The sequence below is a fragment of the Rhinopithecus roxellana genome, chromosome 8 (assembly GCF_007565055.1).
Source record: "Rhinopithecus roxellana isolate Shanxi Qingling chromosome 8, ASM756505v1, whole genome shotgun sequence".
NCBI lineage: Eukaryota > Metazoa > Chordata > Mammalia > Primates > Cercopithecidae > Rhinopithecus > Rhinopithecus roxellana.
The window spans coordinates 13,742,336-13,765,688 of NC_044556.1; the positions used below are offsets into that span (position 1 = coordinate 13,742,336).

Below are 23,353 nucleotides of genomic sequence, written 5' to 3' on the forward strand. Positions count from 1 at the left end.
GTGCGCTGGCGCTGTCGCAGTTCCCCGCAGCCTTGACCCCGGGTTCCAGCGATCCTCCCACCTCAGCCTCCCAAAGCACTGGAATGACAGGCATGAGCCGCCGCCCCAGCCTCGCTCTCCTTCCTTTCGGTGAGAGCCGCCATCGCCTGGGGGCTCCCTGCAGGTCTTCATCCCTGACCCAAAGGGAGCGGCTGGCCCTCGGGAGAGCCCTGCGCCCTCAGCCTCGGCGCCCCGCGACGCAGGCCAGCTCAGCGACGCCCTCTCCATGCTGGGTTGAAGCGAACCCAGCACCCACCGCCGAACGGAAGAAAGCAGCACGAGGGTGCGGTTTGCTTTTTCTCTCCGTTTTGGTTTGTAACCTAAGGAAGCCGAGGCTCCGAGACCACACACAGCAGCGTCGCCCGTCCCCGGAGGCATCTCGGCCGGGACGGGCAGGACAGGAGACCCCTGTTCCTGCGTGCGCAGTCGCCCCGCCACAATGCTCTCCGCAAGGGTGAGGCAGGAGGGTGGGTGGAGGCACCAGCCTGTCCTCAGCTGGAAGGGCGGGGCGTGGACAGGGACGGTGGGCAGGTCACCAGCAGGACACGGGGAGCCCAGCCACTGTCACATGGCGGTACGCGTGGGTGTGCCGGGCTGGTTCAGTCGCAGGGTTTTACACAACCACCCAGCAAAATCCACTTCTTCCACCTCGGACCGCTTGATGAAGGTGTGGTTCTGCAAGGAAAGGGGAGCCGTGAGTATCCGGGCCTGGAGTCACAGTAGACCGGGGAGGGCCAGTGTCTGCCCAGCCCTGGCAGATAGTGCAGGACAGAAAGCAAAAAACAGAGGAGCCCCTCCCTCCTCCCCAGGAAGACGCACTTGGGGCAGGAGAGGGAGAGCCACCCAGAAAGGGCAGCGGCGTCCGCCAGGCCTGCGAGGGGTCTCAGGATGCTGCACTCCACCCGGGGCGGGGACACCACCAGCCCGGCAGCCTGGGCTCCCAGGGGAGGGTCAACGCTCACGCAAGCCAGGTCCTCCGGCCACTGTGGACACTGGGGCTGGATCGTTCTCTGGGGTGGGGCCATCCTGGGTACTGCAGGGTACTGAGCAGCATCCCTGGCCTCCACCCACTCCATGCCAGGGGATTCCCCAAGTCACGACACTACAGTGTCCTCAGCCATTGCCAGGGTTCCCCAGAGCAGGGCAGTCTAGGCAAGAACAGGCTGTTCCACAGAACTCTCTGCAGAGCACTGTACAGGCGCCGTCCCACCCACCAGCACATGAGGCTCCAGAGTGTGGCTCCTGTGGCTTGAGAACAAAAGCCTCAATTTTATTTCAGTTCAACAAATTCATTAATTACTTTTAGTTTTTTTTATTTTTTATTTTTCTGAGACAGAGTTTTGTTCTTGTTACCCAGGCTAGAGTGCAGTGGTGTGATCTTAGCTCATTGCAACTTCCGCCTCCTGGGTTCAAGAGATTCTCCTGCCTCAGCCTCCCCTGTAGTTGGGATTACAGGGATGTGCCACCACACCCGGCTAATTTTTGTATCTTTAGTAGAGACAGGGTTTTACCATGTTGGCCAGGTTGGTCTCGAACTCCTGACCTCAAATGATCCACCTGCCTCGGCTTCCCAAAGTGCTGGGATTACAGACATGAGCCACCGCAACCAGCCTTAATTTTTATTTTTTGAGACAGTCTTGCTCTGTCTCACAGGCTGGAGCACAGTGGCACAATCTCAGCTCACTGTAATCTCTGTGTCCCAGGTTCAAGTAATTCTCCTGCCTCAGCCTCCCAAGTAGCTGGGATTACAGGCGTGTGCTACCACGCCCAGCTAATTTTTGTGTTTTTAGTAGAGACCAGGTTTCTCCATGTTGCCCAGGCTGGTCTCGAAATCTTGGCCTCAAGTGATCCACTCGCCTCGGCCTCCCAAAGTGCTGGGATTACAGGCATGAGCCACTGTGCCCGGCCCCATTTAACACATTTAAACAGCCATGTGTGGTTAGTGGTTCCTGTACAGAACAGCAAAACATGAGAAGCCTCCTGGTTAGAAGGGCTGGAGGAGGAGGGCGGGTGCCCTTAGGGAAAAGGCTGGGCTGGGCCACCCCACGGCGGGTGAGCGGAGGCCTTTGGGTTCCCAGGAGGGTGGCGTCCAGGACCTTGGGCCCCCGAATGCTGCCTCTTTTGCAGCTGGAGGCAGGCAAGGGTGTCTTCCTAAAAGTCGGTGCAGGTATGGGTGAAAACCCAACCAACTTGATAGGACACATCTCGGCTAGGTCCACAGGTTACCAGGCTACCCCACAGGGGAACATTTTTTTTTTTTTTTTTGAGACGGAGTCTTGCTCTGTCCCCCGGGCTGGAGTGCAGTGGCCGGATCTCAGCTCACTGCAAGCTCCGCCTCCCGGGTTTACGCCATTCTCCTGCCTCAGCCTCCGGAGTAGCTGGGACTACAGGCACCCGCCACCTCGCCCGGCTAGTTTTTTTGTATTTTTAGTAAAGACGGGGTTTCACCGTGTTAGCCAGGATGGTCTCGATCTCCTGACCTTGTGATCCGCCCGTCTCAGCCTCCCAAAGTGCTGGGATTACAGGCTTGAGCCACCGCGCCCGGCCAGGGGAACATTTTTAAGAAGCTGGTTCCAAAAAGGCTATTTCAGCCAGGCGCAATGGCTCATGCCTATAATCTCCGCACTCCGGGAGACCAAGGTGGGTGGATCACAAGTTCAAGACCAGCTTGGCCAACATGGTGAAACCCCATCTCTGCTAAAAACACAAAGATTAGCCGGGCCTGGTGGCACGAGCCTGTAATCCCAGCTAGTCGAGAGGCCGAGGCAGGAGAACTGCTTGAACCTGGGAGACGGAGGTTGCAGTGAGCTGAGATTGCGCCACTGCACTCCAGCCTAGGCGACAGAGCAAGACTCTGTCTCAGGGGAAAAAAAAAAGTTATTTCAACATTAGTACTCCTCTCTTATTTATTTATTTATTTTGGAGAGGCACAGTCTCACCATGTTGCCCAGGCTGCCCTTGAACTCCTGGCCTCAGCCATCCCCCCACGGCACTAGGATTCCAAGCGCCCACCACTGTGCCCAGCCTGCCTCATTAAAAAAGAAAAAATGTCACATTGCCAGGTGCAGTGGCTCACACCTGTAATCCCAGCCCTCTGGGAGGCTGAGGTGGGAGAATCATTTGAGCCCAGGAGTTTGAGACCGGCCTGGACAATGAGCAAAACCCTATCTCTCTAAAAAACAAGCTGAGCAGGTTGGGCGCAGTGGCTCACGCCTGTAATCCCAGCACTTTGGGAGGCCGAGGCAGGTGGATCACCTGAGGTCAGGAGTGTGAAGCCAGCCTGGACAACATGGTGAAACCCCATCTCTACTAAAAATACAAAAATTAGCCGGGCATGGCGGCAGGCGCCTGTAGTCCCAGCTACTCGGGAGGCTGAGGCAGGAGAATCGCTTGAGCCTGGGAGGCTGAGACCGCAGTGAGCCGAGATTGCGTCATTGCACTCCAGTCTGGGAGACACAGTGAGACTCTGTCCAACCCTCAAGAAAAATACAAAACTGAAAGCCACATTCTGGTATCATAAGGTGCACGGGTTGGGCGCCTGTAGCTGGCATCTCTTCTTTTCTTACAGGCACAGAAAGTAGCGGGCTGTCTAGGAGGGCGGCGTCTCCAATCCACCCATCAGCTGTGGAGGGGTTCGAAGGTTGCTGACGGTGGCCATGGTGCGGGACAGCACCCGGGGTGCAGGCCGGGCTGAGGGCAGGAAAATGATGCCCAGGGCCCTCCTCTGAGGGCGTAGTCCCCACTGGGGAGGTGAGTTTTGGTGAACAGCTAGGCTTCTGAGGATATCAGAGGACGGGAGTTTAAGGAGACACCTAAGCACCCACGGCCTCCGGGGACCTGCCTGCCAGTGTGCACAAAAGGGACGGTCACCCTCTTGTTTGCAGGGAAAGGAGCTCGGGGAGCTGACAGCTGCCTCCAGCCTCTCATGAGGGCAAATGAGCCCAGGGTCCCGTCCTGTGGGTGCGGGACCAGCACCAGGCAGGAGCGGCGGAGCTCAGAGCCCACAGCTGTTCCCATGCACACACTCTCTGCTCCCGCAGCCACTCCAGGATGGCTTCTCATGGACGAGGGAGACCCACAGAGGGTCCTCAGTGTGGCCTGGCACACCTGGACTGCCCACATCCTGATTTCCTGGGGCCCGGGTGGCAGCCTGCACCCTCCCGGCCCCAGAACCCGTTGGCATCACTCACCGTGAGCATCTTCAGGTCCGCCCGCTCTGCTGGGTTCTTGATGAGGCTGGGGGTTCCAAGAGGCAGGACCGGGAGGCAGTAGGGGAGACAAGATAGGGCAGTTAGTTGGTGGCCCCAGGGCACCTGCGTTTTGGGCCGTGGCCGGGGGAGGCCTGGATCTGTGGCACAGACCCGCCCGCTCTGCTCTGCCGCCTGGCAGTGGACGAGGGCTCCACCTCTGCCCTTTGGTGCCAGAGGCAGGACACCCCTGGGGGGAGGGTGAGAGGGCGGGAAACCCCGCCTGGTGGGTCAGAAGCCTGGACGCACCCCCAGCTAACTTTCTAATAAAAACCCCAGGCCCAGGAGCCTGAACGTCAACACGGAATTTTGTCCTTCAAAACACAACTGGCTGAGGCGGGAGCCAGAAGCAGTCGGGGCTGAGGGGCTCTTCAGACACAGAGCAGCCCCGTGTGTGGGTCAGAGGCCGTCCACGGCCTGCTGGGGGACACATCAAGGGCCCAGGACAACTTCAGCACCAGAAGTGCGGTGCCATGTCACAGCCCCCAGCTCAGACACACGGACCGGCCCTATGGGCAAGCGGGTGTCCCCAGCTCCTCCCCCATGGTCTGTGGCCCGTGCCTGAGGCCCACACCACAGATGCTGCTGGGTGCTTGGGGGCAGGAGAATGGAGAGAGGTTGGCAACCCTCCTAGAACCCGCAGGCGGGCCTCGGGGAGCCCATGGTCAGCACATCAGGGGTCCGGGGACCAGGCAGAGGTTTCTCCGGCTGCAGACAGTGAGGCAGGGACGCCATCATGGCCACAGGGCCTGCAATCCTGCTTCACCCCCAGGCTCGGGGACAGGATGGCATGGCAGCCAGGAGCTGCAGCACCACAGCCCTGGGAAAGGGAATCTGGCTTCCTGCTGGGCTCAGAGTCCTGCGTGACCCTGCACTGGGATTCTGGACGGGCAGGCTGGGCCATGGGCCCCACCCAGGACCTGGAAGGAGTGGCACATCTGGGTCCTGGCCAGGGGTGTGGGCGGCCCGGCTCCACCTACCATTTATTGACAAACTCCTGGAAGTCGGGGGTGAACACACCGTTGGGCAGCTTGGGAGGCGGCTGCGGAGGAGAACAGAGGGTGGGGTCAGCCCTGGGCGTCCTCAGGGACCCTTGGCTGTAGCCCTCCCAACCCCTCACTGTCCTGTCCGGTCACCCACCCTGCAGGCCTGGCCGACACCACATGCCAACTAGCTGCACCCTGTGAGAGCCGGCCTTCTCCCAGAAGTTCTCGTTTGAGAGTCATGGCTGGTTGGAGGGAAGGAGAAAGGGGTGCACCCCCCTTTTATAAACAGGACAACCCCTCGAGTATCATCACTTGCTTCCTTCCCCAGTGACGCTGGTTGAAGGATGAGCTTTGGGACTGGGCCCCAGAGAGGAACAGCTGGGTCCAAAATTATTTTGTTTTGAGACAGAGTCTCGCTCTGTCACCCAGGCTGAGCGTAATGGAGTGATCTCGGCTCACTGCAGCCTCCGCCTCCAGGGTTCAAGTGATTCTCCAGTCTCAGCCTCCCGAGTAGCTGGGATTACAGGTGCCTGCCACTGCACCTGGCTAATTTTTTTATTTTTAGTAGAGACAGTATTTTTTACCAGGTTGGCCAGGCTGGTCTCGAACTCCTGACCTCAGGTGATACACCCGCTGTGGCCTCCTAAAGTGCTAGAATTACACACCTGAGCCACCGTGCCCAACCAAACTGGGTCCAAAGTTTTAAGCCCAAGCACTGGGGAGCCCGGCCCAGCACACACGACCCTGGAGCGGGAGCGGCCATGGAAGTGGTGCCAGCAGTGCAGCGTCAGCGCCTCTCCTGCGCAGGGGTGGGAAGAGGCAGGGGAGCAGTGGGGGGATGTGTGCACCAGGCCTGGGTGTGGCTGCCAGGTGCAGGGAGAGCTGGGTCACCAGGGCCACCCCACCTGGCCCTGTCATCATCTCGCCACCCAATCCCAGGCCTAGCCCAGTCTGCAGGCAGCTTAGATGCCTGTTTCTCTGCCCCAGCTCCAAAGGGCTGCCAAAGACACAGAAGCCCACAGAAGGCTCAGGGAGGTGGCCTGGCCTGGTCACGTGGCCAGCAGGACCTTGGGGTGCAGTCCTGTGCCTCCCTGACAACTGCAGGCCTGGGAGGAGGCCATGCCCCTCCTTGTGACTTGGTTTACTCATCTGGGCAGTAGAAACTCTCACACTGTGGCTCATGGGGTGGTTACGGGGACTGACAGAGCAGGAGCCACCCCAGGACCTGTAGGTCCTTCTAGGCTCTCTGGCCTCCTTCCAAGAGGCAAGGGCCATGCCTGTCCCTTTCTCTGTGGAAGTGGGGTGATTTATGAGTCCACACCCATGGGTTCCTGGACGCTCTAATGCAGAGACACTGGACCACCGCTCAAGCGGTAGGCTGGCTCCTTGGCCTGAGCCCAGGGCTGCTGGCACGCACCTCCCGCTAGACTCAGGGTGAGAGGCTGCGGCGGGAATTCTGGGTTCGTCTTCATAAAAAAACAAGGCCCTTGGGAAGGAGCTGGGCTTGTGCAGCACAGTGGAAGATGGGAGATGCGATGCACGTGGAATTGGTTCAAGAATCACTTGAACCCGGGAGGCGGAGGTTGCAGTGAGCCGAGATCAAGCCACTGCACTACAAAGCTAGACTTTGTCTCAAAAAAAAAAAAAAAAAAAAAAAAAATAGCTGGGTGTGGTGGTGTGCACCTGTAATCTCAGCTACTCGGGAGGCTGAGGCACGAGAATGACTTGAGCTTGGAAAGTGGAGGTTTCAGTGAGCCGAGATGGCATCACTGTACTCCAGCCTGGGTGACTTTTTTTTTTTTTTTTTGAGGCGGAGTCTCGCTCTGTCGCCCAGGCTGGAGTGCAGTGGCGCAATCTCGGCTCACTGCAAGCTCCGCCTCCTGGGTTCACACCATTCTCCTGCCTCAGCCTCCCGAGTAGCTGGGACTACACGCGCCTGCCATCGCGCCTAGCTAATTTTTTGCATTTTTAGTGGAGACGGGGTTTCACTGTGTTAGCACTGTGTTAGCACTGTGTTAGACCAGGATGGTCTCGATCTCTTGACCTCGTGATCTGCCCTCCTCAGCCTCCCAAAGTGCTGGGATTACAGGTGTGAGCCACTGCGCCCGGCCCAGCCTGGGTGACTCTTGCTCTACTCAAGAGAGAGACTTTGCTTCAAAAAAAAAAGAAAAGAAAAGAAAAGTCAAAAGGCGTCGAGCACAAACCTCATTCACAATATAGTCCAGCAATTCGAAGATGGCCATGGCGGGCCGGCTGTCCATCCCGTGACCTGCACAGGGAGAGAGATGGAGGTGAGAGGGGCTGGGGGCCACCTCACTACTTCTGCTGGGGGTTGGGCTCCCAGGGGGCTGATCACCACTGGACACCCTCCTCCCCATGCCAGCCTAAATCGGAGGTGGGTGTGCAGAGGCACAGGACAAGGCTCCTCTGCCTGATGCTGCGTTCCATTCCCTGGGGCAGCCACTCCTTGCCTGAGCCTCTAGTGAATTAAAAAAACAGCAAAAGGAACATGAACATTTTTTGAGAAGTCACACATTGGGCTCGGTGAGGCTTGCCGGGCGTGCCAAAGTCATCACCCTCCTCTCTGGCGGGCAGGGGGAGGGACGGTGCTGACCGCAGGCAAGGACAGCAGTGTGACCTTGCATGGAGCTGCTGGCGGTGATGGTGGCAGGCCCCGAGTGCCATTCAGGACGGGAGACCGGCTAGGGGTGGCTGACCCGTCTGAGAACCAGCTGGCCAGGCCTGAGCTTGGCAGCTGGACTTTCGCCTTCTGCCTGTCCCAAAATGGGCAGGCGGGCTGGGGCCCTGGGCTGGGGACGGTATACCACCTGGGAGGGGCTGAGGCCAGGCCTGAGGGTAAGGACTTGGGGGACTCTCCCTGGGATGAGATCAAGACATCCCAGCAGTCTGGCTGGAGGGGAGGACTTGGGCTTGCCAGTGCTGTGAAAATCACCTTCTCACAGCCCCAGTCCGTCCAGGGTAGAAGGACCACAAAACGTGGCCTGCTCATGTCATAAAATACCACTCAGCCTTTCAAAAGGAGCCAGGCGCTGACACGCACCATGGCGTGGAGGACCCTGGAGGTCACTGCGCTCCGGGAGAGAAGCCACACGCACAACACAGAAGGCCACACAGTGTGTGATCCCATTTCTGTGAAATGCCCAGGACGGGCCAGTTCACAGGGGCAGGAAGGGGATGGAGAGGGACGGCTGATGGGGACGGGGTTTCCTCTTGGGAAGCTGAGAAGGTTCTGGAATGAGAGGTGATGAGGCGTGGCCCTGTGACTGAAAACCACTGAAATGAGGGAGTTGTGGGGTGTGTGCTTTAGTTCGGAAACGTGGTTTTAAAACCAACCAGAGTCCGCTACAGGGTCCTTTGGGGTCTAACTCCACTAACTCTCCCTGATGTCTGACTTCAAAAAACAATCACAGGACCCTCCCGTGATTCTGCACCAAGCAGCGTCGGCCCCTGGTTCTTCCCTCAGGCGGTGGAAGTGTCTGCTCAGGCGTCTCTGGCTGGCGTCTGGGAGCTCCCGTGCCCGAGGTGCCTGCCCGAAGCGTCGGATTGTCCTCTGAGAGCCCAGCTGTCCCTGGGGCCTGAGCCCTCCCGCCCCCTCCCGGGCTGCATCCCCTCCTGTGTGTGTTGGGGCCGCAGCCAGCAGGCCACGGAGGGCCATGCCAAGTCAGATCTCCACTTCGGGGCTCCCTGGCAGGCTTGGCCTGCACACAGGAGCGTGTCACCTGCAGAATCCAGGCTCCGCAGTGGCCAGTTTCTTCCACTTTCCCGTACGTTTGAAGGCGTTCGGGATAACATGTTGGAAAATCGAACTGCCCAGGGGCTTGGCGGCAAAGCTGTGCCCCCAGATCCCTCCAGCTGGCAACGACAGCTGCAACTGCCCGGACAGAACAGGTTCGGGGCGCTCACTGCTTCCAGCTCTGTCCCCGGAAACCCCAGGACCATCTGAGGACTGCTGACCGCAGCCGGCACCATCCAGGGGACAGGTGGTGCGACAGGGGCAGAGGAGAGGCAGCTGCTGGCCCAGGCACAGCAGGCCCCGCACAGGGTACTGCGCGTCTAGACCGAAGTTGCAGATGCAGGCCGTACCGCTGATGGGGCGCCCGGGGGGTCTCGGCCGAGGCGAGATGCTGCGAGGCTCTCCTTCTTCCCCGTCGACCACTGGCCGGCCAAAGATGGCCTCCAGCTCCTTGGCGTCGGGCGGGGGGATGGGGTACCTTCCGATGGCCAGCTCCACCAGGGACAGGCCCATGCTCCAGATGTCCGACTGCACCGAGTAATGTGTGCCCTGCAATCGCTCCGGCTGCAGCAGAGGCAGGAAGGAAAGAGCCCAGAGGGGCGACGATGGCAGCTGGAACCCAGGAGGCTTGCCCCATTACAGCTCCAGTCACCCTCTCCATGGCTAATGACCACAGCAATGGATGGAGAGCTGTTAAGCAATTCTACCTCCCGGCTCAGCAACCCAGGGCCTCCCTGCAGCACTTGCTGAAGAGGCTCCAGAACGACGCCTGGAGCTGGTGTTGACCGCAGCTCTTGAAGAGCCCACAACGCTCAGCGCTTTTGGGAATGGACGATCGGCCCAGGAAGCAGGGGCCTCCTTCTCCACGGCTAACATCTCACAGCCTGCTCCAAGGCTCAGTTTGGCAGGTTGCTGAATCCCCAGTCATTTCCTAAAAGGCCCCAGAGTCCAATTACTTGGTCCAGAAATTAAGTAAGGGCCGGATGTGGTGGCCCATGCCTGTAATCCCAGCACTTTGGGAGGTTGAGGTGGGAGCCCAGGAGTTAAGACTAGGCTAGCCAATATGGCGAGACCCCGCCTCTACTAAAATCATTTTTTTTTTTTTTTTTTTTTTGAGACGGAGTCTCGCTCTGTCTCCCAGGCTGGAGTGCAGTGGCCGGATCTCAGCTCACTGCAAGCTCCGCCTTCCGGGTTTACGCCATTCTCCTGCCTCAGCCTCCCGAGTAGCTGGGACTACAGGCGCCTGCCACCTCGCCCGGCTAGTTTTTTGTATTTTTTTAGTAGAGACGGGGTTTCACCATGTTAGCCAGGATGGTCTCGATCTCCTGACCTCGTGATCCGCCCGTCTCGGCCTCCCAAAGTGCTGGGATTACAGGCTTGAGCCACCGCGCCCGGCCCTAAAATCATTTTTTAAAAAATCAGCCAAGGCTGCGGGGCGCAGTGGCTCACGCCTGTAATCCCAGCACTTTGGGAGGCTGAGGCAGGTGGATCACGAGGTCAGGAGATCGAGACCATCCTGGCTAACATGGGGAAACCCCGTCTCTACTAAAAATACAAAAAATTAGCCAGGCGTAGTGGCGGGCACCTGTAGTCCCTGAGTCTCCTACTCAGGAGGCTGAGGCAGGAGAATGGCGTGAACTTGGGAGGCGGAGCTTGCGGTGAGCTGAGATGGCGCCACTGCACTCCAACCTGGGTGACAGAGCCAGACTCCGTCTCAAAAAAAAAAAAATAAAAATAAAAATAAAAATAAAAAAAATAAAAATTACCCAGGTGTGGTGGCACATGCCTGTAGTTCCAGTTGCTTGGGAGGCTGAGGCAGGAGAATTGCTCAAACCCAGGAGGTTGCAATGAGCCAAGATTGTGCCATTGCACTCCAGCCTGGGTGACAGAGCAAGACTCTGTCTCAAAAAAAAAGAAGAAAAAAGAAAGAAAGAAACCTGGCAGGCATTGCTAGAGACAAAAACCTCCATGAGAATTCCAACAGGAAGGGGAGATCTGGCTGGCGTGGGGCTCAGACACACCTGCTGGTAGAATCCCAGCACTCTGGGAGGCTGAGGCAAGAGGATCCCTTGAGCCCAGGAGTTCACGACCAGCCTGGGCAATACAGTGAGACCCCGTGTCTACAAAAGACTAATAAATTAACAAATAAAAAATAGCCAGGGGAATCCGAAAAGCAGGCTCCCAGGAGGCAGCGGCTTTAGGCAAGACTTGTGGCAAGTGGGGAGAGCTGACGGAGGGGAGGGTGCAGCTGGGGTGGGAATGTCCCGGGGGGGGCTCACAGCCATGTAGGCGCGTGTGCCCATGAAGTAGCTGGGAAAGCCTTGTGGGTGGTGGGGAGAGAGCTGCGCAGGAGAACTGGCGGGGAGAGCTGAGGGGAAGAGATGGAGGGGACAGCTGCGTGGGACAAATGGGGGTGAGAGCTGAGGGGGAGAGCTGGCGGGGAGAGTTGAGGGGAGAGCTGGGGGGACTCACAGCCGGGGGGACTCACAGCCATGTAGGAGCGTGTGCCCACGAAGGAGTTGGCCATGGAGTCGATGAGCTGGCCGCTCACCCCGAAGTCACACAGCTTGATCTCCCCTCTGGAGTTCACAAGGATGTTGGAGGGCTTCACATCTGGGGGCGGCAGGCTGCGAGTGAGGGGCGCCCAACAGTTGCCTGCCAGCCCACAGGGCTCTGGGGAGGGCGGGTTGGGCCTTACCTCGGTGCATGATCTGGTGCTTCTCTCGGAGATACGCCAAGCCCCGGAGAACCTGCAGGGAAGTGCAGAGACGGTCACGGGACAAGGCCGCCAGGACTTAGCTCCTGACCGAGGCCAGGGGTTGGAACTGAGCAGCCAGAGCTGGAGTGAGCGACCTGCGGCAGGAACCCTGTTTCAGGCTGTGAGGAGCTCGCTGGGGCGGAGCAAGTGAGGACAGAGACGAGACGATGCTGATGGTCCTGTGCTATGTGCAAGTAAACCCCGGTTCCCACATGGCCGCAGTGCGGCCGATGCCATTACTGCCTCTGAATCAGGGCACACAGCTGAGCCCCAGGGAAGCTGAGACGGTGGCCCACGGCCCGGGAGTAGACCGGGCTGCTGAGTCTGCCCACACCAGCCTGAAGGGCAGCATCTGTAACGCATCTGGGGTCCCAGGGACTGTGCCAAGGGCCCCCAGACGGGACGGGCTAAGGGTGCCCGGAAAGGACGCCGCTTCCCCCAGGCCCACCCTAGAAGGAGGATCCCGAGAAGTGAAGGAAGCAGCACAGGCAGTGCTGACGGCAGCTTTCTACTCTGAAGAGCATGTGTGGCAGCGCGCGGCGTATGTCTTAATCCCAACTCCGGTACGGGCAGGCGGGACTCGGCCCCTGCTATGGGCAAGGTGCAAGCTCCTAGAAGCAACACGCACGGTCTGCTGAGACCACACGGCTCTGTGGAGCAGCTGCACTGGAGACCGGGCAGCAGAGACGCCCTTGGCCAACATCCCCCTGCCACGAGGCTCAGAGGGGACCAGCATGGCAAACAGAGGATACTAAGAGTGAAGAGGGAACCTAACGCCTTCACTCGGCAGATGGTGACCTCAGGCCCCAAAAGGGACGTCACTTGTTCAAGCTCCACAGGGGGTGGGCACAGCCTTGGTCACTCTCTTTCTGCAGGGGCCACCCTAACTCCCACCGCACTGTGAGTGGCTCCTGGAACCCTGGCCGTGGGGAGGAGGCCTGCGCAGGGTCTGCGGCGGGACTCACCGCGATGCTGACTTTCCCCAGGATCTCCTCGGGGATCCTCTTGGCCTCCTTCAGCACCTGGTCCAGGGAGCCGCCATCCTAGAGGGCACACAACGAGTGAGTGCAGGCTCTGAGCAGGTGGCTGCAAAGCCACGGATGCGTCCGCCACTCCCAGTGAGGGGTGGTCTGCCTCCTGACTGATGGGAAGCGGGGGCCGGAGCCCAACTCCACCCACTGGTCCAGGGGGCCTTCTGATAGTTCTGCCTTTGGGTCTGCAACCCACCCACAAGGTGGGAAAGAAACAGGGTCCAGGGTGCCCCCGCCTCCCGTCCCTTCCTGGAATCAGTTGCGTGACTCGGCCCTCCTGAGGTCGCCACAGCAGGGGCTCTGCTCCAGGCCAGCCCAAACCATGGCCGGGGGCTCAGCCAGCTGTGGGGCCTGCACTCCCTGAAGCCTGCATGGTGGGCTTGTCTGTGCGCCATGGGAGGCGGCCAGGCTGGAGACCAGCCTCTTGGGCCTGGGTCCTCTTCCCAGCACACGAAGGGAAGGGGAGGGTGAGGGCGTGGAGGAGAAGCGGGAGCTGCCCCATGTGGGAGGAGGCGGCGGGTTGCTGTGTGCCTGTCCAGACCCCCACGGGGGCTCCCTAACCAAGCCCTGCGCCTGTCCCTGCCGCTTAGGACAGAAAGGCCAGGTTGAGTAGGACCGGGTGCCAGGGGGTGCATGGACTGCAGGACGGACCCCAGTGAGGCCAGCCCAGGTGACCGTGACCTTGGCCCCTCCCCACAGCCTCGGTCTCCTCGCCGCTGTGCCGGGCATCCTGTGGAGGCCTGGAAACCAGCCATCACGGGCAGGCTGGTCCCTGGGTGCGGCCCCACATCCATGTCACGAATGGTGAAACAGAAATTCCATGTCTTGCCCAAGGTTGCCTGGCAACAAGCCTGGGGACCAAAACCCCCAAACGCCAAAACCCCAGGCACTGGGAGCCACCCAAGATGCCTCTTCAGAGGTGGAGGCTCCGGACACACCTGCCAGGCCACCCCCAGGACAGCAGGAGGTGACCGGCCGAGTTCCCACTGCCACCGTCTGGCACGCTTCTCTTCTGCGCTCAGCAGAGAGGAAAGTAGAACTGAGGCTGGAGAGGCGGGCGGGGGAGCCTGGATTTCCCCACCACGCTGCTCCAGGACTCCTACAAAAGCCCAGCCTCCCCTGGGATGGCTTTCATTCACATGGGCGGGAGGAGCCGGGGGAGAAATCCTGGGGCTCAGGGGTGCCCGGGTTGCCGCTTTCTGGCCACTTCTGCCCAGCTAGGCTTGGAGAGAAAGGCCGAGGGCAGTTTTAGAGAACCCAACATGCTTTGAGGCCTCCAGAGCACAGATATGACTCCATCCACCAGCTCCAGGCTGAAGATGCAGACACACAGCGTGAGAAGGCAGGTGTAGCCTGGGTTCAGACAGCCCAGGAGGAGGCGCCGGGATGGGGGCTCCGGTGAGCCAGGGCCAGGTGGAAACTGCCTCTAGTCTTAGTTTTATCAATCTATCTTAAACTAATTCTTTAAAAAGAAGCCAGACATGGGCTGGGAGCCGTGGCTCACACCTGTAATGCCAGCACTTTGGGAGGCTGAGGCAGGCGGGTCACTTGAGGTCAGGAGTTCGAGACTAGCCTGGCCAATATGGTAAAACCCCATCTCCGCTAAAAATACAAAAATTTAGCTGGGCGTGGTGGTGGGCGCCTGTAATCTCAGCTACTCTGTAGGCTGAGGCAGGAGGATCGCCTGAACCCGGGAGGCGGAGGTTGCCGTTAGTCGAGATCACACCACTTTTCTCCAGCCTGGGTGACAGAGCAGGACTCCTCAATTAAAACAAAAAGGCCAGATGTGGTGGCTCACACCTATACTCCTACCACTTTGGGAGTCCGAGGAAAAGGCATGCTTGCGCTGAGGAGTTTGAGACCAGCCCGAGCCACACAGTGAGACCCCACGTCTACAAAAGATACAGAAATTAGCTGGGCGTGGTGGCGCAAGCCTGTAGTCCCAGCTACTCGGAAGGCTGAAGTGGGAGGATCCCTTGAACCTGGGAGGCCAAGGTTGCAGTGAGCTGAGATCGCACCACTGCACTCCAGCCTGGGTGACAGAGGGAGACCTTACCTCAAAAAAACAAAAACCAGAAAGAGACCAACAACTTCAAAGAGGCAGGGTGGCAGAAAATAAACCAACACAACCAACGCAACCAACGCAGCCAGCGCAGCCAACGCAACCCTAAAACCCTAAAACCCCTGCTCCCCAGCACAGCTCCTTCAGTCTCCATTTCTTATAGGGTCACAATCAATGTTTGTTGCGTGAGGAAATTCAAAAAGGCCTTTCCCAGGAGGTGAGGGCAGGCGGAGTGCTGGGCTGCAAGCCTCACGAGCTGGCGGAAGACGCCTCACAGGAGCTCTCTCCGCAGCCGCCTTTCTTCACTGTGACCTCGGGACCAGGTCACTCTCTGGGGTGGGGCCGGTGTGGGCACTGCAGGGTGCTGAGCAGCGTCCCTGACCTCCACCCACTCCATGCCAGGAGCACCCCGCAGACGTGATAACCACACACGTCCCCAGACAGCACCAGGTGTCTCCTGGGAGGGAGAACTGCCCCTAGTTGAGAAGGGCTGGTCTCCAGCTATAAAGACCAACGTCTGGCAGGACAAACAATTTGTCTGAGTCACAGACACAGGATGTGGTGCAGAGGGTATTGCAGCTGTGTACTGCTGGCTCCAAATCTCACTCTGTGCATGACCATACACTTCTACCGTGTGTGTGTGTGTGTGTGTGTGGGTGATGTTTCAAATGGTCTTGTAACTGTACTTTTGTTACACAGGTAGTAGGCGAACACATTTTTCTTGTAAAAAATTCAAACGAAGATAAAAAACCCGGATGCCCCATCACTTCCACCATTCTCCCCTCAAGCGTGACTCAGATTGTTCCAGATCTTTTCTCTTCTCTTTCTCTCTGTGAGACAGGGGTTGCCCAGATGGCAGCATAGTGGTGTGATCTTGGCTCACTGCAGCCTGGACCTACTGGGTTTAGGCAATCCTCCCACCTCAGCCTTCCAAGTAGCTGGGACTACAGGCATGACATCAAGTCCTGCCAATTTTTTGTAGAGACTGGGGTTCCTCAAGTTGCCCAGGCTGCTCTCAAACTCCTGGGCTCAAGAGGTCCTCTTGCTTCCGCCTCCCAAAATGCTGGGATTACAGGAGTGAGCACCTGGCCCCCAGATTGGACTGTGTATTTAGAAATACAGACTCAGGACTCACTCCACTGCCCAGGCTGTAGAGCAGCGGTTCAATCACAGCTCACTGCAGCCTCGACCTACTGGGCTCACGTGATTCTCCCAAAGCGCTGGGATTAAAGGCATGCTTGCCCAGCCGGAGTTTAAAATAACATCGAAATGGGCTCATGTCTGTAATCCCAGCACTCTGGGAGGCCGAGGCAGGAGGGTCACTTGTGGGCAGGAGTTCAAGACCAGCCTGGGCAACATGGAGAGACCCCATCTCTACAAAAATAAGCAAATAAATTCGCTGTGCATGGTGGCTCGTGCCCGTGGTCCCAACTACTCGGGAGGCTGAGGTGGGAGGATGGTACCAGTGTACTCCAGTCTGGGCAACTCAGCAAGACCCTGACTTGAAAAGCCAATAAGTAAATGAATGGGCCAATGCTACGTTTATTTTCTTTTTCTTTTATTTTGAAACGGAGTCTTGCTCTGTCGCCAGGCTGGAGTGCAGTGGCATGATCTCTGCTCACTGCAAGCTGCACCTCCCAGGTTCGTGTGACTCTCCTGCCTCAGCCTCCTGAGCAGCTGGGACTACAGGCGTGCACCACCGTGCCCAGCTAATTTTGTATTTTTAGTATAGATGGGGTTTCACCACGTTGGCCAGGATGGTCTCAAATTCTTGACCTCGTGATCCGCCTGCCTTGGCCTCCCAAAGTGCTGAGATTACAAACATGAGCCACAGCGCCCAGCCCATGCAATGTTTATTCTCTACAACCACCCCTCCACTACATGAGTAGTGTTGTATTTGGGGATACTACCATTCAGCACACCCTTGTGGATTTCACTTTGCCACTGCAAAGTGGCCAAATACCATTCTTTAATCCCTCCCTTACTGATGGACACGTCCAGTTTCCATAACTGCAGAACAACATGGGCATTCTTCAGCAGATTTCACCAGACCCTGAGAAAGGCCAAGGGGTACCTCTATGAGGTCCATAAGTCACTGGCTCTCCTCTCCCATCGCATGAGGTCCCAGTGTCCGCTGGGTTCTTGCCCTGAGTTATCCAGCAATAGGTTCAGGCCCAAGGGAAGCAGCCAGCCCCACTGTTCCTAAGCTCCAGTCACCAACAAGTGCTGGCCATTTTATATAAATACATGACTGGGCGCGGTGGCTCACCCCTGTAATCTCAGCACTTTGGGAGGCCGAGGCGGGAGAATCGTTTGAGCCCAGGAATTCAAGATCAGCCTGGGCAACATAGTGAGATCCCATATCTACAAAAAACTTAAAAAACTACTTGAGTGTGCTGGTGCACCTGTAGTCCCAGCTACTTGGAAGGCTGAGGCAGGAGGATCGTTTGAGCCCAAGAGGTGCAGGCTGCAGTGAGCTAGGATCATGCCACTGCACTCCAGCCTGGGTGACAGAGAGAGACCTTGTACCCCCTTACCCCCCAAATAAAAGAAAATAAAGATGACATAGAAATATGGGGAAATTGCATAGAAATACAGGGAAATGGCCGCAGGACACGGATGCAACACCCCGTGCATGCCAGGTGCCATCCTGGGGAGAGCTCACATAGTCCTCACCCCAGCAGGGACTACCACCTCCCTCGGCTTCGCAGCAGAAGCAGCGAGTCCTGTCCTGAACTCGTGGGGAGAGTGAGCAGTGGGGCCGAGACCTCATCCGGACGCCCACCCTCAGCCCTGGTGCTAAGCTGCCCCTCTGCCTCACTGGGGTGGCCTGGAAGGGAATGAATCAGGTGCTGGGCAGGCCCTGCCGTGGAAACCTACAGGCACTTGGGTGAATTCCGAGGGCATCGTTCAGCATGGAGAGTATTCACAGGGCCAGTGAGGGTGGCAGGGATGGCCCCCTTGGATGGCTTTACTTCCTAGGATGCTGCTCTGTCAGGGTTCACCCAATGCTTTAAAATCAACATGCTCCACACTGTTTTTTTTAGTTCTTTTTTTTTTTTTTTTGATACGGAGTCTGGCTGTCACCCAGGCTGGAGTGCAGTGGCACGATCTCAGCTCACTGCAAGCTCTGCCTCCCGGGTTCACGCCATTCTCCTGCCTCAGCCTCCCGAGTAGCTGGGACTACAGGCGCCCGCCACCTTGCCCGGCTAATTTTTTTTGTATTTTTTTTTTTTAGTAGACACGGGGTTTTACCGTGTTAGCCAGGATGGTCTCGATCTCCTGACCTCGTGATCCGCCCGCCTCAGCCTCCCAAAGTGCTGGGATGACAAGCATGAGCCACCGCACCTGGCCGACGTTTTCTCTGAGACAGAGTCTTGCTCTGTCGCCCAGGCTGGAGCGCAGTGGCGCGATCAGCTCACGGCAAGCTCTGTCTCCAGCGTTCAACCGACTCTTGTCTGGAGTAGCTGGGATTACAGGCGTGCACACCACACCTGGCTAATTTCTGTACTTTCGTAGAGACAGGGCTTCACTACATTGCCCAGGCTACTCTTGGACTCCTGAGCTTAAGTGATTCACCCACCTCAGCCTCCTAAAGTGCTGGGATTATAGGCGTGGGACACATTTTTTTTTTTTTTTTTTTTTTGAGATGGAGCCTCACTCTGCTGTTGGAGTACAGTGGTGCGATCTTGGCTCACTGCAACCTCCGCCTCCCAGGTTCAAGCTATTCTCCTGTCTCAGCCTCCCGAGTAGCTGGGATTACAGGCACTCGCCACCGTGCCTGGCTAATTTTTGTATTTTTAGTAGAGACGGGGTTTCACCATGTTGGCCAGGCTGGTCTTGAAGTCCTGACCTCAGGTGATCCTCCCACCTTGGCCTCCTAAAGTGCTGGGATTACAAAGTGTGAGCCACCATCCCTGGCTAGACAAACTTGGAACTTTTAAAGAATGCATCCCATAAACACAGACAGCATGGCCTGTGTCTCCCTCTTGCAGCTTGGTGGTCTGTGTGGTGTCCCCTGGGGTGCCAGCACCCACTCGGGGAACCCCCATTTTAAATTCACCAAGAACAGAGGTTGGAGGAGGGTTGCCATGCTCTCCCCTTTCCGCATGGGAAGCAGGGGTCTTGAGAGCTCAGTCAGCCACATGAGGGGAGGACAGACAGAACTCCTGAGTAGAGAGGGTGCCTGCTGGGCGCGAGGAGAGGGAAGATGAGGAAGACGAGGAGGAATGGGGAGCACTACATGACAGAGGGGCCGCCTCAGACCACAAAGCGCTTCCTCATCCTTTCCTCGCCCTTTGATGCCGCCGGAACCGTGACTCTGTGAGCAGCGGGGCAGACGCCAGGTCTCCCCTGCTGGCGGGAAAGGGGTTCCAAGGCAGGTGCTGCCTTGCCCGAGTCACATGGCTATGTGGGGGCCTTGCTCAAATTCACTTCCTGCCTTCATTACAAAACTGTCAAAGGGGATCGCATGTTTGCAGGGTGTCACCCAAGCATTCTGGTTTTGCAAAGGGTGCCGTGTGGCGGGTAGTCTGATACCTGATGAACTTGGTGTAGCGGGGTCGGCAGCATTTCCTCTGGGGTTTTGAGCTCTGGCCACTTCTCCTTTTGTTCCACCCAATCTTACCCACTTCTGGGCTTCAAGGCCAGAGAGTCTTAAACAAGGGGGCGCGTCAGAGTCAATGGAGGGGGTGCCTGTGCCCCCCGAGAGACTGTGATCCCAAAGATCTGAGCTGGGGGAGGCACAGGCCCGCCTTGACAAGCTCAGACTGCCACACCTTCCTGAGAAGGCCATTTAAAAACAGTCATCAGCTTAGTTTTGTTTTGAGACAGCGTCTCGCTCTGCTGCCCAGGCTGGAGTGTAGTGGCGTGACCAAAGCTCACTGTAGCCTCAACCTCCCGGGCTCAAGGATCTTCCCGCCTCAGCCGCTCATGTAGCTGGCGCTACTTTTATCCCCATTTTTAAATGTTGTTAAAAATCTTAAAACAGGCATGTGACACCACACTCACCTAATATTTTCAATTATAGGGTTGGTTTCTCACCGCCCAGGCTGGTCTCGAACTCCTGGACTTAAAAGATCCTGATTACAGGCATGAGCCACCGTGCCCGGCCTGATAGTGATCAATTTTCAGTCGTATCTGCCCTGGAACCCACATAGCTTAACCTCACAGGTTTGCCTGCGAGTCAGTGCCTTGTTACTTGAGATGGGGCAGAGACTGGAAACAACCTACGTGACCCCCAAAACGGGAGTGTTTTCCTGCTCTGCTGTTGTAACGATACCCGGGATACAGCAAGAGAAAAAGCACAGCTGGGAGGAAGGCATGAGTGCTTAAAAAACAAAATCGTTGGCCGGGCGTGGCGGCTCATGCCTGTCATCCCAGTACTTTGGGAGGTCGAGGCAGGTGGATCACTTGAGGTCAGGAGTTTGAGACCAGCCTGGCCAACATGGTGAAACCCCGTCTCTACTAAAAATACAAAAATTAGCCGGGCATGGTGGCGGGCGCCTGTAGTCCCAGCTACTCAGGAGGCTGAGTCAGGAGAATGGCTTGAACCCGGGAGGTGGAGGTTGCAGTGAGCCGAGATTGCGGCACTACTAGAGTCCAGCCTGGGCGACAGAGTCAGACTGCCTCTCAAAAAACACAAAAAGAAAACAAAACAAAATCAAAGCATCTATATACACACCTGTATGGCATCTCCTGGGAGCCGGCGCACTGCTGCCTCTGAGGAAAGGGGCCGTGAGGGGGAGCCTTCCTTCTCCCCAACATGCTCTATTCCAGGGAGGCCCTGCCCCTGCCTCTGTCCCGGACGCACTCACCATGTGCTCCATGCAGATGCTGATCTCCCCGTCGCTGTAGAAGGCCCCGTAGAAGCCCACGATGTATGGCGAGTTGCACTCATGCAGGACCTGCAGCTCGCGGATGATCTGGTTCCGGATGGCCGGCTTGATCTCAAGGTGGATCAGCTGCCGGGGAGAGGGGGGAGACCGGCTTGGAGGCGCCCGAAAATGGGATGAGCGCATTTGGGGCCTCTGCTCTGCAGGCATTCACAACAGTGGTCAAGACCAACTCAGCCCCCGCTCCGCAATTCCACCCCTAGATGTCCGCCTAGGTGAAGTGGACACGTGCGTCTGCACAGAAACGTGTCCACAAGTGCTTATAGCGCCAGGATTCACAGCAGGCAAGGGTGGGAAGAGCCCAGGTGCCCACCCAGGGCAGAGCAGGCCAGCCCAGCGCAGCCCATCCCCCACCGAAACAGGACTCAGCCATAAAAAGGAACCAGGCCTTGACCCCGGCCACAGCGTGGAGGGACCCTGAGGGTGTCACACTTAGTGCGAGATGCCAGACACAAAAGGCCACACCGTATGTGATCCCATTTCTATGAACTGTCCAGGACAGGCTGATCCAGGGACAGGAAGGGGATGCATGGGTGCCAGGAGCTGGAGGAGGGGATGGGGGTGACTGCTGATGAGGACAGGGTTCTTTTTGGGGTGACGGAATCCTGTAAAATTGACTGTGATGATGAGGACAATGTCACGAATACACTACAATCCACTGAGTCACACACTTTCAAAGGGGACACTGTAAGGTGTGTGAATTACACCTCAACAAACCTGTTTTCAAAAAAGACCAATGAAGCAAATACCTCATTCCCACTCAGTTGTAGTGGGAGCTGTGTGAAAGCGTTTTCCCCGTCAAATCAGACTTGGACAAAGTGCTCACCTGTCCCAGGAAGGAGGCAGGGCAATGGCTCCCCTCCAGCCCTCTCCCTGCTTGGGGTGGGTCTATCTCGAGCCCCTTCCCACCCTCAAGCTGGAGACACCCCGTGGAGATGTTAGGCACACAGAGCCGCGGACGCCCCTGAGGATTCTCCCTCTCCTTCCACTCAATTTCAAGACGGCAGGGGAAATCGTCATCAAATTGACCCTGGTGCCACTTTAAAAAGGCAAGAAGCCAAAGATCCGCTCAAGAGATCAGAAAGGAGCCTGGTGTGGTGGCTCACACCTGAAATCCCAGCACTCTGGGGGGCTGACGCGGGTGGACTGCTTGAGGTCAAGAGTTTGAGACCAGCCTAACATGGTGAAACCCCGTCTCTACTAAAAATACAAAAACTTGGCCAGGCGCAGTGGCTCACGTCTGTAATCCCATCACTCTGGGAGGTCAAGGCAGGCGAATCACCAGGTTAGGAGTTCGCGACCAGCCTGGCCAACATGGTGAATTCCCATCTCTACTGAAAATACAAAAAATTAGTCATGCACCTGTAATCCCAGCTACTCAGGAGGCTGAGGCAGGAGAATCACTTGAACTCAGGAGGTGGAGGTTGCAGTGAGCCGAGGCTGCGCCACTGCACTCCAGCCTGGGCGACAGAGTGAGACTCCATCTCAAACAAACAAACAAACAAAAAAAGGTGCAGAAAGGACATCAGATAAAACACCACGAGTAACCCCTAACCCCACGGACAAGCCCCAGGAGAGCCAGGACCCCCCACACGGCAAGGAGCAGCCTGAGGCTTTGGGCCAGCGCTCTGGAGAATCACAGCATCCCGCTCCAGCCACTGCAATAAGACAAGAAAAAGACATGGTGTCCACTCATCTGCCACGGAGGCAAAGCCAGGCCCAGGTGTGCAGTGAAGAAACAGCCACTGACTGAGACGGAGACGGCTCCTTCCTGGAGGAGACCCGGGCTCAGGAAGGGAACAGGAATGGGTGAGACCACCTCGACATGGCAAAAATGCCACCAAGGAGAAGCAATCTGGGTGCCTGGGGAGCAGAAACAAGGAGGTGACACTGGGGCCGGGCCTTGAGGAAGGACAGTCACCGTGAGGAGGAGATGGGGGAGGGTGTTCCAGGCAGAGGGACAAAGAGCCGCCTGTCAGCGGGCACGGAGGCATGAAGGAGCCCTTGCTGCGTTCGGGGCAGCAGGAGGCTGACCGTGGCCACAGCACAGGGCGCGTGTGGGGTGTGCCCCCTGCTCCAGGCCTGTGACCTTGAAAAGCGTGGCAGGGCCCAGGGGCACAGTGCTGAGCTCCCCCCACCCAGCCGCTCCTCAGGCAAAGGGTGTCCCACCTTGACCGCAGCCCTGACACCGCCTGCCCCTGTAGCTCTGGCTTCTCCCCTCAGGTCACCCTGCAGAATCCAGCTCCAGACGGGGGTCCCTGGGCTACTCCACTCCCTCATGGTGACTCCACAGGCCCCAGGGCCACCCCAGCACCCTAGGATGCTCTCCCCTACAGCCAGGCTGTATCTGAGAGGTGCTGGTGCCCACTCCTGTTTCACAAGGGCCCGGTACTGAAGCTTGGATGTTCACGTGGAGGTTGGGAGATTTTCTCAAAAAGGCCACATTTGGGCTGGGCGCAGTGGCTCACGCCTGTAATCCCAGCACTTTGGGAGGCCGAAGCGGGCAGATCACGAGGTCAGAAGATCGAGACCACAGTGAAACCCCGTCTCAACTAAAAATACAAAAAATTAGCGGCACGGTG

General features: G+C 57.6%; 1 protein-coding gene across 1 annotated transcript in view; it reads right to left on the minus strand.

The window, feature by feature from the left end:
* Positions 1–328: 328 nt before the first annotated feature.
* The window catches only part of MAP2K2 (mitogen-activated protein kinase kinase 2), a 36,132-nt gene continuing 13,107 nt past the window's right edge, over positions 329–23,353 (minus strand). The window contains exons 3-11 of the mRNA XM_030935751.1: positions 20,694–20,840; positions 12,750–12,827; positions 11,725–11,776; positions 11,515–11,639; positions 9,377–9,590; positions 7,477–7,541; positions 5,267–5,328; positions 4,230–4,275; positions 329–714 (exon numbers count right to left, since the gene is read on the minus strand). Coding sequence (XP_030791611.1) covers positions 604–714; positions 4,230–4,275; positions 5,267–5,328; positions 7,477–7,541; positions 9,377–9,590; positions 11,515–11,639; positions 11,725–11,776; positions 12,750–12,827; positions 20,694–20,840 — 900 coding nt within the window. The 3' untranslated portion in view covers positions 329–603. The remainder of the gene's footprint in view (positions 715–4,229; positions 4,276–5,266; positions 5,329–7,476; positions 7,542–9,376; positions 9,591–11,514; positions 11,640–11,724; positions 11,777–12,749; positions 12,828–20,693; positions 20,841–23,353) is intronic.